This window comes from Pan paniscus, chromosome 14 (genome assembly GCF_029289425.2).
Source record: "Pan paniscus chromosome 14, NHGRI_mPanPan1-v2.0_pri, whole genome shotgun sequence".
Lineage (NCBI taxonomy): Eukaryota > Metazoa > Chordata > Mammalia > Primates > Hominidae > Pan > Pan paniscus.
Window position 1 is genome coordinate 110,621,711 of NC_073263.2, and position 16,266 is coordinate 110,637,976.

Below are 16,266 nucleotides of genomic sequence, written 5' to 3' on the forward strand. Positions count from 1 at the left end.
GGTAGGTCTTCACCCAATAACAATGGTTGTGGTGAAGGAAAACAGTATAGAGAGCAATTTTTTCTCATTTCCTTTGTGTCTCAAAAGCGTGAAACAATTTTGCAGGCCAATAAATGTTAACACTTCTTTGCAAACTACCAGCAAGCTAGAGACAACTTTTTTTTTTTATTATACTTTAAGTTTTAGGGTACATGCGCACAACGTGCAGGTTTGTTACATATGTATGCATGTGCCATGTTGCTGAGACAACTTTTTAAAAGTACCATGTTTTTGTTAGGTCGGTGCAAAAGGAATTGTGGTTTTTGCCATTGAATAAAAGCCTGCAGTTGCTCTTTGCAAATAGTGGCTAGGAAAGGAAAGATAGGGCCTCGTTTTCACTTCCTCTTGGCTGGGGCCTCCCAGCTGGAGTGCTGTTCTGCAGAGTTCATTCCTCACACACCGGGTGCAGCCTTTCTCCCAAAGACGGTTAACATTCTTTCGAATTGTCTCCTGACTGAAGTTAAATATAAGCCTGCATTTCATGCGTGTGACTTTGAAGAAGTGACTCAGTCTTTCCAAGCCCATGTATGTCAAGTAGCAGCAACAGCCGAAACATGGCAAGGGCTATTTCTGGGGGGTTAAGAAGCAAAGGACTGTAAAGCCTCATTGCCCAGGACGTAGCAAGCGCACAGCAAAGTTACATGCATATAACTTTGTTGTTAATGAAGCCTCTGACAGTCAGTTTCCTCATCTGTGAAATGGATACTAAATCCTAAAATGTGGGACTTGCAATTAAGTCATGATGTCAGTGGTGCTGTGCCTGGCTTGGAGTGACAGTTGCTCAAGGTGAAATTGCAGAAGCAAGCTTTTCTCAGGCAGCTCTAGTCCTCACTGTTCACCGTTCTATGTTGATGCTTCCACACTCACCCTCCCTTCAGACTCCAGCTGTCCCCTCCTTGGGAATCATACCTTAATGAAACCATAATTGTTTTTTCAAAAATTGCTGTACAACTGCATTCTCCACAAAACACAGTTTGCATGTGTAGACACAATCATGGCTCAGCTCTGTGGCTTAATTTGGAAATAATATGTCTTTTCTTTACTCTCTTGTTTCTGTCTTCATTCTAGAACAACATGTGTCACATAGTAAGCACTCATCAAATACTTACCAAGTGAATACATGTTACAGAAATCTATTTCTCTACACTCTCTTCATTAAAAGAGAATTTGCTTCCTATCGGTATATGAGAGGGAGCACAATTTGGCAAGGTTCGAGAAGTACCCTTGAAATGTGTCAAGGCTGGATTTGTCTGCATATTTTTAACAGAAGCCCTTTAAAAAAATTTTAAATGGACAGAAATTAGGTCTTCTGTGAATGCTCTTCTGAGAAATGTGTTACTGGGAATAACAGAACACAATTGCACAGTTCACCACCTATGACGCAGTTGTACATCCAACAAATAGTAATTAAGTGTCTTCCATGAGCCTGGATTCTCCCCGAGGATCTGACAGACCAGTGGGAGAGATAAGTGGTCAAACAAATTATAGGGGAAGCACAACCACAGCAGTGAGGATGTGATGGGTGCACACTGGGCCACAGAGTGCCTTGCCCTCCGTGGAAACTGCGAAAGGCTCAGGAAGGGCATGCCAACAGCATCGAGTGCAGTAGTGCAGTCAAGAGGGTAAAAGATGGGGGCATGGAAGGCAATGGTATTGCCTGAACCGCTCCTCCCACCAGGAAAGAAAAGTTATAACAAAGTTGCGATATATGACAGCTCAGTAGAAGTCCTTTCTGTCCATTTTGCAGCTGGTTGTAAATCTATCCTACATCCACTCATGTACGCAGCCTCAGCAGTCAGCTAGCAGGCACTTAATTAAGCATCTTTTTTGTCCTAGGTCCTGTGCTCTGTGCTGTGTTTGCTTTCGCTCTGAAACTAGCACAACCACACTAGAAGTATTGGAAAATGGAGGAGAGTTACACACGCAGACACTGTTTATTTTGGATGAACAAGCATCTCATTCCTCCTTTTTCTCATAGATTAACTATGCAGGTATTTTGTTCTTGTGAGAATGGGACCAAATAACTTATGCACAGAAGATGACTTAAAAGTCACCGACATGCCTTAGCAAAAATACCAAATGGAAAATCTTTTGTAGGAGAAAATGTTGATCTCCTAACGTGACACACATGTCCGTATCATTCTGCAGCAGTTCAGATAAGAGGCAACTTTATGATGTAATGAGATGGCTTCAGAATGTAGTCTAACTCCTAAGCTACTGTTAGGATCCCAGAACCTGCCCTAAAAGTATTCTGTGATCATGGACTGTCTTCCCTACTTCATCTCATTGACTTTATCAAGTAGTTGCAAACATTTTATGCATCAATATTAGAACAAAAAAATAAGAAAACTCTTGATGTAAATTCATTTTTAATAACCCTCTAACCAGTATTTGCAAATGAACTTTTAGCACGTGTACACATGCACACACACCCGGAAGTAGCCACAAACCAAATTAGACTTTAATTTGTTAACTGTGGTTTTCTAATTTCAGTTTATAAAGAATGAATATTTCCAGTTCTGACCCCCAGAGGTTCCATTTTAATTGTTATGGAGTAGAATAGGATAATGCACTCTAGTCATCTGATGTTACTGAACCCCAGACCACACTTTAAGGAACAGTTCTATCTCTCACAGTAAGTTTCTGGTTGTGTAGCGGTGATAATGTCGATCATGATGGATACTTAGTGATGTTTATCATGTGCAGGCATTAAGCTAAGTATCTTTCATCTGTAGAATAGCCCTACCTAGTAGGACTGTCATCATGACCCTATGTAGAGAAGGGCATTAAGTCACTGATCAATGGTGTAACTTGTCCTGTGTCACATAGGCAAGTTTGGACCCTTGAGTCAGGTTCTCAACAGCCTCCCAACAAACATGCTACTTTTATTTATAATTGTTTAATGCAAAAAGGCTCTTCACTGCATCTGAATCAAACTTTGAGGGAATACTGTACCAGTTATGTGTTTTTGCATAACAACCCACCCAGAACTTACAGGTTTACATAAAGTAGTGATTGTTTTACTATCCCTCTCAGGCTCTGGGTGTCAACAGAGATCACTGGAGCAGTTGTCACTCTCGGTCCTTCATGCAGCAAGGTGGCTGGAATCATCTGAAAGCTGGTCACGGGCATGTCTGGTGCCTCAGCCATCTGAGGACTGTGACTTCTTGGGTGTCTCTCTCTGTCTGTGTGGTCTCTCTGCATTGCCTGGGCAGCATGACAGCTTCAGGGTATCCAACTTCTTACAGGGAGTCAGTGCCTCAGGGGCATGTGCTTTGGGAGAGAGAAAGCAGTAGATGCAGCATTGCTTTCAGGGAGCCAGTTTTGGGAGGTGAGCAAACTCCCTTCTGCCACGTTCCTTCCATCACCTCAGTCCCAAACACCAAACCAGGTTTAGGAAAGGGGAAACAGATTCTACCTCTGGAAAGGATATACTGTGGTGGCCAAGGTGTTGGAAAGTACCATCTGTATCAGTCCACCCTCTGGACAAAACAATTTGTATCCCTCTGTCATACAAACTATACTCACCCCTACCCCAGACTCCCCAAAGCCTCCTTCATCATCTCTTCTGGCTCAGGTTCAAGGGCCAGATCGCATCGTCTAAACCAGATCCACATGTGCCGGTGCCTCCAGTACGATTCCTGAGAGAGACAGCGCCTCAAGTGTGTCCTCTTCTATCTGAAGACTTGTGGCCTAAAAAGACAAGTTGCCTGATCCCCACACACAACCAAAATGCACCAGAAGGACAGGTAGAGAATAACTGATGCATGCTTCTGCTCAGACACAGGAGGGAGATCAGGCGACACACAGTAGTCATTGGTGGGTAGCAGTTGTGAACAAGAGCTGGATGCATGTTGCTTATGCCTTCATGAGGATTTAGTCCAGTTCCCAGGCTGGAAATAATTTTCCGTAGCTCTTAGGTCTATGTTCTGGAATCTTGGTTCCCCACTTTTTGACTAATAATTCCCAATCCACAAGAGGTGACTTATGTTTGGGGCTAGTAGTTTTTTCAGCCCGCTTCTTCCTTATCAGGGTTGTGTTGTTGCTGTTGTTTAGAGGTGAGGTCTTGCTATGTTGTCCAAGCTGGAGTGCAGTGGCTATTCACAGGTATGAGCATAGCGCACTGCAGCCTTGAGCTCCTAGCCTGAAGTGATTCTCTTGTTCAGCTTCTGGAGCAATTGGGACTGCAGGCTCACATTGCACCTGGCCAAAATTTTGAGAGACCAAAGTTTCTTCATTTTTGTGTTCAGGCTGCTCCTTTCAGTGTAAACTGATAACGTTCATTTAAAAGCTTTGTGACTTTCTTGTGAATCAATTCATAATCCACCTGATTAGTCAAAAGCCACACCCACAAATCTTTTTGAGATAATCTCTTCTCTATTTGCAAGCTCACTGAGTACTTCCATGGGTCAATGCCCTTGATATTCTTAGAAGACCTGTGGTTTTGCTTCCTTGAAAAGACCTATGAAGCCCCTCCTTGATTTTTTCTGTGTACTTCATGAAGGGTCTCATAAGTGTGTGCTTGACTTCATCTTTAGACCATGTTTTTCTGAAAATTCCCTGAATTTTATTTCTGCTTGGAAGTCATTTCTTTTCTTTCTTTCTCCTTCCTTCCTTCCTTTCTTTTTTTGTTTTTGAGATGGAGTCTCACTCTGTTGCCCAGGCTGGAATGCAGTGGCGCAATCTTGGTTCTCCACAACCTCCACCTCCCAGGATCAAGTGATTCTCCTGCCTCAGCCTCCCAAGTAGCTGAGACCACAGGCGCGTGCCACCATACCTGGCTAATTTGTGTATTTTTAGTGGAGACAGTTTTCAACATATTGTTGAAAGGCTGGTCTTGAACTCCTGACCTTGTGATCTGCCCACCTCGGCCTCCCAAAGTGATGGGATTGCAGGCATGAGTCACTGTGCCTGCCTGGAAGTCATTTCTTAACATTCAAATTATTTGCCATCTGAAGAGCCTGGCAGTGAGGACCATTTTATTTTTAAACTCAGAAGGTTCTTGTTCCTTTATAGTGAATAGTTCTTTCTTTACTTTATCTCTGTATCCTCATGATTTACTCTAGGCAGCTAGAAGAATCCAGGAGGCAACTTTAACACTGCCTGGAAATCTCCTTAGCTATGTCACCCTGTTCATTTTCTGTTTTCTATTTTCCACATGACTGTAGGTGAGATACTATTGCTAAACTTTGTACTGTGGCTGAAGTGTTCTGTTCCCTTCAGCTTCCAGCATCTTCCTCACTGTTCTTTAGGCCTCATCAAGAGCTTTCTTGAGGCCACCACGCTTCCCTGATGGTCCCTTCAAAGCTCCTCCCATGTCCCAAAGCAACTTCAAAGAGTTTAAGGTTTTTTTGTTTTTGTCTTTGTTTGTACAGCAGCAGTCCACTTCCAGGTACCAATGTTTTTATGACTTGTCTATTGTTATGTAACAAACCTCTCCAACTTAGTAGCTTAAGACACCAAAGAAAAGGTTATTATATCTCTCATGGTTCTAGTATTTCGCTGGGCTCTGCTGAGCAGTTCTCAAGGAGCCTCTCTCATCGCTGCAGTCAGATAGTGATCACTGGAAGTCATAGTCAATTACATCTCTGGTGTCTGGGATGGGAAACCAGACAGCTGAGGGCTGGAGCAGATAGGAGTCCTCTGGCTCTCCCTCACCTCCACGTAGCCTCTCTACAGTGCCCACAGCATGGCTGCTTCAGGGTGTACAGGCCTGTACATGGAAGTCAGGGCTACCTAGACATGTGTCCCAAGGGAAGGAGGAGGCCAGGCAGAGGCTGTATTGTCATTGTCCCAGCCCTAGAAAGCAGGCAACATCATCTTCTAATCATTGTATTTACTGGGGCAGAGACAGAGACCCTCCCCGATTCCAGATTCTGGAAGAGCATGTGGCGCTGAAAATATTATTGAAGCCAGCTTTGGAAAATACAATCGCTCACAAATCCTTTAAATTATTCATATCTTCAGAGCAACTCTGTAATCTTAATGTTAAAAGTTGGGTTGCTTCATTCACTTTCTAGAAACTCAGGGGCTGCTATGTTTTAGCCCATTGAAAGTAACTGGAATAATGCTTATTAATTGGAGAACTGCACACTTTGGGTACTTTCTATTCTTAAAAGTTGGCTGCTTTGGGGAACCCTGTATAATACTGACTTAGAAAGATGTCCATTGAGTTCAAAAATTACCTTTGTTCTTTTCCATTCCCATTTGGATGATTCCCATTGTTTTCTGGTGACAGTGTGTTGAGAACTGAGCGAAGCACTTTCCCTACAATATCTATTTTATTCCTTCGAGATACATACTCATATCACCATTTTATGCATGAAAACCCTAAGGCTCAGAGAGCTTTGCCCAGGAGCTCTTCTCAAATTACAACCCTGCCCCACCAAGCCCAGCACAAACACACACAGTTCTGTGATCCTCACCCTGGCCTGTTGGTTCTCATCTTCAAGGCCTGCATCACATTCTAACATACTGTAGAACTCACTCATTTGGTGTATTTCCTTTTTTGTTGTTGTATGACTGTTCCCACCAGGGTAGAGGAGGGCAGGGAACTTCTCTTTATTCATGAATTTATCTCAGTAAATACTGGTTGAATGCATATGACTGAATGAATGAATAAAAGGTCATGCTGAGATTTGAACCCAGATCCCTCTGATTCCAAAGCTTTAATTTTAACCATTAGACTTCATTGTCTCCCAGAAACTGGGTACAGAGACTGATGTCAAAATGTGCAGTCATAGAGAGGGAAGAATACAGCTGCCTCAGTTAAATAACTCAAGAACTCAACAAAGGCAGATGTGCCCCTATCAAGAATTCCTGCAGATACAGAAAATACCAAATTAGTAAAATAATTGAAGATTTGGGAGTTTGGGTATTTCTAAGACTGGAGGTAATTTTTCTAAAATTAACATCTCTGTTATCAGTGAAATTATATTTATTTAATAAAACATTATAATTTATAGTAAAAGCATTAGAAAAAGAAGTCTTGTGGAATTTCTTTTTTGACTTAATTTTCAATTGTTTTAAACTTATATTTAAGTAGTTTTGTTCCATCTCTTTTGAAATTCACTCTTGTAATAATATTATGCTCATTTGTTTTTCTGAGTATGGCTTCTTTTTTCAACGTCAGAAGTTTCCTCTTGAAAAGTTCTTAGGGAAATGTTATTCTCTTGGTTTCCCTGTTGAGTATGTGTTTTTGTTAAGGATTGAAATGTACTGATTGTAAAACCTGTCCTCCCTGACATTTGAACAAAGTCCTTTTTTAAAGTCTCTCCATCCACACAAGTGTTTTTGTTTTGTCCATTTTACATCATTTATTTAATTTTATTTTATTTATGTATTTATTTATTTATTTAATTTGAGACCAAGTCTCACTCTGTCACCAGGCTGGAGTGCAGTGGTGCAATCTCAGTTCACTGCATCCTCCGCCTCCTGGGTTCAAGCGATTCTCCTAACCTCAGCCTCCCGAGTAGCTGGGACTACAGGCACGTGCCACCTCGCCCAGCTAATTTTTTGTATTTTTAGTAGAGATTGGGTTTCACCATGTTAGCCAGGCTGGTCTCAAACTCCTGACCTCAAGTGATCTGCCCACCTCAGCCTCCCAAAGTGCTGGGACTACAAGTGCCTGCCACCACTCCCGGCTAATTTTTGTATTTTTGGTAGAGACAGGGTTTCACCATGTTGGCCAGGATGGTCTCTATCTTTTGACCTCATGATCCGACTAACTCGGCTTCCCAAAGAGCTGGGTTTACAGGTGTGAGCCACTGCACCCAGCCCATTTCACATAATTTAAATAATCACGCTTACCCATTTCCGACAGTAAGCTTCCATATGCCACTAACTATTAATAGTTAATTGGCCAGGTCTCCTGGGTTTCAAATCATAAGGACCAGTTCAACCCATACCTTATGTCACACCTGTTAGGTCCTAAGAATCCACACCTAAGTGTGTTCCACCACCTGATCCCTGAGTGTCACTTCCCCACTGCATCTCCAGGGACTGCACCTCCTCAGCCTCCATGGGTGGCTGACATCCTGGTGTAGCAGGACCAGCCACAGACAAAACTCCTCAGACACCAGGTTAAAGAAGGAAGTGGCTTTATTCGGCCGGGAGTTTCCGCAGACTTGCGTCTTAAGAGCTGAGCTCTCCGAAAAAGAAATTCTTGGCCCTTTTAAGGGCTTACAAGTTTAAGGGGTCTACGTGAAAGGGTCGTAATAGATAGAGCAAGGGTGGGGAACGTGACTGGGGCTACATGCATCAGCTAACAGAACAGAAAATTTTACAATGCTTCTTCATACAATGTCTGGAATTTACAGATAACACAAGTAGTTTAGGTCGGGGGTTGATATTATTATTATTATTATTTTAACCACCAGAGCCGGGTGGTGGCGCCAAGGTCGTCTGGCTATTTATTTTACTTTTGTTTCTTTTTAACTTTTTGCTTTCTCCTTTTTCTCCTGTCTTATAAACTAGGCAAGGGGGGTGGGTGGGTAGCAGCAGAAGTGGTGGTCTCCTTCCTCACTGGAACCCCTTGACGTTCCACTGGACAACCTCCTCAGAGGGTGGGCGTCTTCTTCCATCTCCAAGATCAAAACTCTCTTTTCTCGGGGGTGGTCTCGGGAGTTCGGCTTCGGCCAGGGAGCCTAGCGGGTGGAGGAACATGCAGGCCCGGTCCCTTGGGATTCTCGGGGCACGGGGCCGTGGCTCCGAGTCGAGCCCCGGGCTTGGTGGGCACCCGTGGGCCTGGCCTGGCACCCACTGACCGCGTCCTTTCCTGCCGCAGCTCTGGCCCGGCCCAGACCGCACAGCGACGACTACAGCACCATGAAGAAGATTCCTCCTCGAAAGCCCAAGCGCAGCCCCAACACCAAGCTCAGCGGCTCCTACGAGGAGATATCGGGGTCCCGGCCCGGGGACGCGAGGCCCGCGGGCGCCCCGGGGGCAGCAGCGCGCGTTCTGACCCCCGGGACTCCGCAGTGCGCGCTGCCCCCGGCCGCGCCTCCGGGTGACGAGGACGACAGCGAGCCTGTGTACATCGAGATGCTGGGGCACGCGGCCAGGCCCGATAGCCCGGACCCCGGGGAGTCCGTGTACGAGGAGATGAAGTGTTGCCTGCCCGACGACGGCGGCCCGGGCGCCGGCCCCTTCCTGCTCCACGGCGCATCGCCGCCCCTGCTCCACCGCGCGCCGGAGGACGAGGCGACGGGGCCCCCAGGGGACGCGTGCGACATCCCGCCGCCCTTCCCCAACCTGCTGCCGCACCGGCCGCCCCTGCTGGTGTTCCCCCCGACCCCCGTCACCTGCTCCCCCGCCTCCGACGAGTCGCCCCTGACACCCCTGGAGGTGAAGAAGCTGCCAGTCCTGGAGACCAACCTCAAGTACCCCGTGCAGTCGGAGGGGTCGAGCCCGCTGTCCCCGCAGTACTCCAAGAGCCAGAAGGGCGACGGCGACAGGCCCGCGTCCCCCGGCCTGGCGCTGTTCAACGGGTCCGGCCGAGCCTCCCCGCCGTCCACGCCGCCCCCGCCCCCGCCCGGGCCGCCCCCCGCGCCCTACAGGCCATGCGCGCACTTGGCCTTCCCGCCGGAGCCCGCCCCGGTGAGCGCGGGGAAAGCGGGGCCGAGCGCAGAGGCGCCCAAGGTCCACCCAAAGCCAAACTCTGCCCCCGGGGCCGGGCCCTGCAGCTCCTTCCCCAAGATCCCATATTCCCCCGTGAAGGCCACCAGGGCCGACGCCAGGAAGGCCGGCTCCAGTGCCTCGCCCCCCGCGCCCTACAGCCCTCCCAGCTCCAGGCCTCTCAGCAGCCCCCTGGACGAGCTCGCCAGCCTCTTCAACTCGGGGAGGAGTGTGCTTCGGAAATCCGCGGCGGGAAGAAAAATCAGGGAAGCCGAAGGTAAGCGGAGCAGACATCCCCCCATTCCTTTTGCATGGACGCTGTGCTTGCGTGCACCTGTGTACATCCGTGTCTGCACAGATGTGAAATAGTAAAGTTTCAGGTGATGGCCGTGGTCGTTCAGAGCAGATATCAGCTTTAAAAAGAATCGTATACACCCACTGTGACCAAATAGGTAGGAATTAATATTTCCATATTGCAGAATATGATAGGAAAGGCTCGTGATATAGAAAGACGCAGACCGCAACTGGATTTAATAAATTATAACTTGATAAATGTTCGACAGAGCAAGGTTAAATGTTAGCTACTAATTTCTTTTTTTTAAAAAATATTTTTTCCTTATAACGTGAAAGTGGTATTTTGTGTATGTTTCTATCGCCGATTTCCGTTTGATGTACAGTTCACTGCTAACCCCCGAGCGTGCGGTTTGCCATCCATCTAGCTTTGCCTGGCGGTGTCTGGGATGTTGACCTAGCCAGTTACCACCCTGCGCTTAATGCCACTCAGCTGTGGGCTGTTTGGGATGAACTGCTTTTCTTCTGGTCGTATGCCATCCAAGGAACACTCTAACGCAGCCCCGTTATCTGTGTTTTCTCATCCAGCGACTCAGCCCACAGTGGGGTTTGCAGGTGGAAATCAGTCCACTCAAGTGAGCTCCATGACAGGCTGTTGCCTGCATTAAAAAACATTTATTTTGTGTCCCTGTAGAAGAATGTACCTGGCAAAATAAGATTTTCATGACGACGCTTTTTGCCAGTCTTTTGTAACTGGCTAACCACATGGCTCTTCCTTCAGATGACACGACCTCAGTGCCAAAGGCACTGCTTTTGCACAGATTCCTTTAATAATCACAAAGAATGTCTCCCTCTTCCAAAAGACATGTTAAGGTTTGTATACAAAACCCAAATGTTTTCTCAATGGTGTGTATTTTGGGGAAGAAGTTCATTGATGAAAAGGATCTTCTCCTTAAGGAAAATTATAACCAGTCTCTTCCATCATGATGGCACTGGATCCCCCACTCGCCTCCAGGTGAGGCAGGAGGATAGGGTCTGGAGGCAGGGAACCTAAGGCCCTTTCATGTCGACTCCCTAGAACTAAATTGAAAGGAAAACCATAATTTTCCATGCCTAAGTAACAAAAGGACCCGAGGCTACTCCCTCTGCAAACCCCCACCTTTTCTGCACCACAGATGGGAAATTGGCTGTCCGCAACCAGTCAGACTTACCGCAGGCAGAGTCTTCCTTTGTGTACAAATGCAACTCTATAACTTCACCTTAGCCTCTGTTCCATTGCTTTTTGCAACCAATCAGATGTTTGCACAGGAGTGTGATCTTTTAACTTCACTTCAGCCTCGGATTGGAGGCCACCACTTTATTTACATGAGGTGAGCATGAAGTGGCCAATGGGAAACCTCTAGGGGGTATTTGGACCCGAGAAGATTCTGTATCTGCGCCCCTGAGCTGCTGCCCAGCCCAATCCCACACTGTGGAGTGTACTTTTGTTTTCGTTAAATCCCTGCTTTCATTCTTTCGTTGCTTCATTCTTTCTTTACTTTGCTGGGTGTTTTTTCCAATTCTTTGTTCAAAACGCCAAGAACCTGGACAACTTGTAGTCAAGACCCTCTACTGGTAACACAGGGTAGATGGCAACTGTGGGCATTCTCATTTCATACTTGGAAAACTTCACGGTGGAGAGGTTAAATATCTTCCTTAGGGTTAAGTGGTAGGATTGGAAGTAAACTTTGACCTACAGTGTAGTAACACTTCATGCATGCAGTAACCTGCTCCTTCACCAAGAGAAAATACATAAATGTGTAAGCATTCATCATTTGATTAGCGAAATTACTTTAGGTACGAAAACTAGAACATCTAGAAAGCAATCTGAACAAGTGAAAAGTAGGTCAAGGCTAAGAACCTTTAAAAATGAATGAATAACCTTCTCCCTATTTATTCTTCAGACAAATAAGCTAATTGTTTGTTTAGCTAACAGATTCTTCTTAATTATAGGCCATTAATAAATGAAATTGTACTTCTAAATAGCAGAATGTTTGAATTTCACAAACCGTGTTTCATTCCAAGGAACAAAATTGATAAGAGAAAATCATTAAATGAACAAATTAATATTTGCTTTTAGAACTAAAAGTTTATTAAAACCTCATGAACCTCATTTTACTAGAGAAAGGAACAGGGTGAGTTCTTCTTGACTCTATTCAAGGAAGTGAAGTTAATGAATTTCTAGACAGACCTCATCATTTGGAAATCCCAAAGTCTACTCCTTAGAGGATAGTGAGAATTATAGTGAGCCCTCCAGGCATAGTGTGTAAATTTGCTAATTTTATTTCCCTGTGGTGGTATTAACCAGTATTTGGGAACACACATCAAAATCTCAAGTACAACATAGTTCAACTGTAATTATAAGACTCTATTTTCTTATTGTGGGCTTTTCTGAAATCCAATCATTTGAAAAGATTGGATTGAGCCACTTATGACTTTCTCAAAAATACATGAATTGGCAACTTTGGCCGTTGGCATAGTTGCTGTAGTAATAGAAAACTTAGCAATATCAGACCAGGTCATCCCTGTACACCAGATTATGGGAGTCCTAACTATACAGTTGAGAAGTGTATAATAATTCTTTTTTTTTTTTTTGACGGAGTTTTGCTCTTGTTGGAGGGCAATGGCACAATCTTGGCTGACTGCAGCCTCCGCCTTCCAAGTTCAAGCAGTTGTTCTGCCTCAGCCACTCGAGTACCTGGAATTACAAGCGCCCGCTACCATGCCCGGCTAATTTTTGTATTTTTAGTAGGGATGGGGTTTCACCATGTTAGCCAGGCTGGTCTCGAACTCCTGACCTCAGGTGATCTGCCCGCCTCAGCCTCCCAAAGTGCTGGGATTACAGACGTGAACCACCATGCCCGGCCAAATGTATAATTCTTTATGGACTGTGATGAGGGGAATAAGTTTACAAGTTCGGATGTCATGTTCTCATGGGATAGTTCAGGCCATTCTTTTAGAATGTAGGAGAGGTTAAACATAAGCTATGGAAGGAAAAGCATTCAGTGCTGGTGCTCAACACTGGGGCTGGTTATATGACTATTAAAGTTTACGCAGTTTGATCCTGAGGTTAGTAATCCATTTTCTTCTGAATGAATTCAATGACTTTTATGGAATTTCTTTCAAGTTTTAAATCTTTTACTTTACCTTCTTTATGCTTAAAGACATTTTAATTTTCACCATGAAATAGCTTTCTTGCCAAATAATACAGTGTGTGGCTAATTTACCCTTCAGGGTTCTTAAATTAACTAAAGTTCATTTTTTGTTCAATTTTCATAGGAGAAAATATTGCACAAATTTTGCAGAAGGGTTCAAAATGTTCTCCTTGGCTGTTTGGAACAGTGACATCGAGGAGATTAAACTGCTCAGTAATTCACTACTTTAGTTATTTCTGGTTGAAATAAAATGTGCTATAATGTACAGTGAGTTGTGTATAGGAAGCAAGGTTGTTTCTTGCGTAATTCTACTCCATTACTATTCCATAGCCTTATATGTAGGATTTCACAAATTCTATGTTGCCCAAACCAGTTCATTTTCTATAGATTCTTGGATATGCAATTTGAAGTATACAAAACCATGCAGATTCTAAGACTGGTGGACACACATATAAGAAAGATATGATTGTGCAGATGATGGATGTGACTGCAGTCTGAGAAGAAATATTTGCAGCAAGGAATTGTAGTGCTTACTGTGCCAGGCATTGTCTGAATCATCTAATTCTCACAACACTATAAGGCATCTGCTCCACTTATCTCCATTTTACAGGTGGAAAAACTGGGGCACAGGGAGATTAATCTACTTGCTCAAAGCTGCTGTGCTCGTGCGGGACAGAGAATGACTTGAGTGCAGTAACTCTGTCTCTAGAGTCTCTTCCCCTAGCTACCTATGCAATGCTGCTCAGACAGCAAGAGAAAAAGAGACAGAAAAAAAAAAGTCTTTTAAAATTAATATTTGTTCACTGAGGGGCAACGAGAAATAGTCATAAGAGTTTAGTTGAAGAGAATTTTCCCATAAACTCAAGAATGCCAAATGAACTTTATACTGATGATGGGTATGTATAATTCTGGGATACAGTGTCTAGGCTACTTGGCCCTTAAAATTAATATTGACTAAATGTTTAATTGTCTATTCCATTCTAGACATAAAGATCCCATTAATTCACAACATTTTTTTCCATCTCATGTGATGATGTGGCTAATGTTATTATGCTAATTATTTCTAGTTGCTTGGTTTCAAAAACTATGAGACCCGATTCAAATGGTAAATGAGAGTCCTTGGCTCCTTTTGGCCACTAGGGTGCTCCATTGCTCTGAATGGCATCTCAGCGTCTGGTTGAGTTTATCCAGAATAAAGTGAAATCACATGAGCATGTTATTCTCTACTCACTGAAAAAGATCAGGAAGACAGGGTCTTGACAAAAATGCAGTACATCTCAGAAATCTGGAGAAGAAAGTGGAAGACAGCCAGGCCGAATTAACGAAAATCAGACTCAAAATATTTTTTAAAAATTCAGTTTTATTACATTCTGATACAGTGCATCCTTAGCTTATAAGTTATAAACAGGTACTAAAAATGATGTCAACAAAAAAGCCGTAATGTACAGTATTTCTTTGCATATAGTAGGTGGCTATTAAATAGTTGTTTGAGGTAAAATTTACCTATAAAAGAGCAGTTTGACATACAAATCTATTTGATAGAACTAGCTCTTGTGGCATTTTTACTTAATAAGGATCACATAAGCTAAATGGAATCACTATTAATTTCAAATATTTTATTTGATTACATAAATATTCTGAATAAGAACATTATGAGTTTGGAGTGAGAGTATTTTATAAACAATTTTTTTACAATATACTTTTATTCCATAGGGCCATTTGTTTACAAAATAATTGTTTTTCAAGTTTTCCTTATGGAAAATTTCAAACATAGACAAAAGTATAAAGAATAGATTAATGAACCTTCTCTGTGGCCCATCCTATTTCATCTCTACTCCTGCCCATTTCCCTCCTCTGGCACTGGATCATTTTTAAGTGCATCCCAATGTCAAATCAGCCAGGCATGGTGGTTCATGCCTATAATCCAAGCCCTTTGGGAGGCTGAGGTGGAAGGATCGCTTGAGCCCAGGTGTTCAGGACTAGCCCTGGCAAAGTAGCTAACCAGGCCTTGTCTCTACAAAAAAAACAATAATGATAATAAAATAGCCAGGCATGGTGGCATGCGCCTGCGGTCCCAGCTACTAGAGAGGCTGAGGTGGGCAGATCGCTTGAGCCTGGGAGGTGGAGGCTACAGTGGCCGTGGTTGCTCCACTACACTCCAGGTTAGACCACAGAGCAATACACTGCCCAGAAAGAAAGAAAGAAGAGAGAAAGAAAGAAAGAGAAAGAGAAAAAGAGAAAGAAAAAAAGAAAGAGAAAAAAGAAAACCAATGTCAAACCATTTAAATAATATATATTTAAATATTTATAAATATTTTATCATAGATGTTCTTTAGGAAGAAAAAAACATTTATTCTTAAGGCAGTTTAATAAGTATTCAAACCAATCAATCCATTTCAGTCTTCACGAGCATGAAGCTGCTATTCATGACAAAAGCCTGATTCTCGAAGCCAGGGCGTCATTTTTCACGACATAAACAAAATAATTCTTGGGCTAGCATTCCACCAAGCAATGTGACTCTGCAAATTTCTCCAAGGGAACACTTGCAGACAGCCCCTTCTACTACAGAAAAAAAAAAAAAGATTCTAAATATTATATCAGGTAGAACTAACTATGAAAGATCAAAATTCAAAGACACGCAATTGCATCCTAAGTCAATATCATATGGGTTTCAGATGTTTCTATGCCAAATCAAGGGCAGTTACCCATTCATTGTTTAGCGACAAGATGCAAGATGCTTTACAATGACTCAAATGCCCCTGAATTACTCATGGAAACCTGGGATGTGCTCCAGGACGGTGTGTGCAAATTGCTATTCTCTGCTCCTGATGTTTGAAACAGAAGTTCCAACATTATCGTCATTTAATCTCTGACACATTGAAACGAGACTGAAGTATGAGACATTAGTCTGCCTTATGCAAATCTTGACATCCCATAATGGGATGCAGAGCTTAGCATCCCCCAGGCTTCTTGCCTATGTGCAGGTCTTGTAGTGTTTTATCCTGTCTGAAGCAGTTAAATCTTTTTCACTCCCCTTGATGATTTCTCCCCACGGTGATTTATTTGTGTGTGGGGAGTTGGGGGTGGGAGTGCTCATGAAAATTAGAAAAAGTGTGGGAGATAATTT

The 16,266-nt window shown here is 43.6% G+C and overlaps 1 protein-coding gene across 1 annotated transcript in view; it reads left to right on the forward strand.

Annotated features, from left to right (window-relative positions):
* The window catches only part of MYO16 (myosin XVI), a 585,697-nt gene that overhangs the window by 509,227 nt on the left and 60,204 nt on the right, over positions 1-16,266 (forward strand). Inside the window, exon 32 of the mRNA XM_024925327.4 lies at positions 8,825-9,931. Coding sequence (XP_024781095.2) covers positions 8,825-9,931 — 1,107 coding nt within the window. The remainder of the gene's footprint in view (positions 1-8,824; positions 9,932-16,266) is intronic.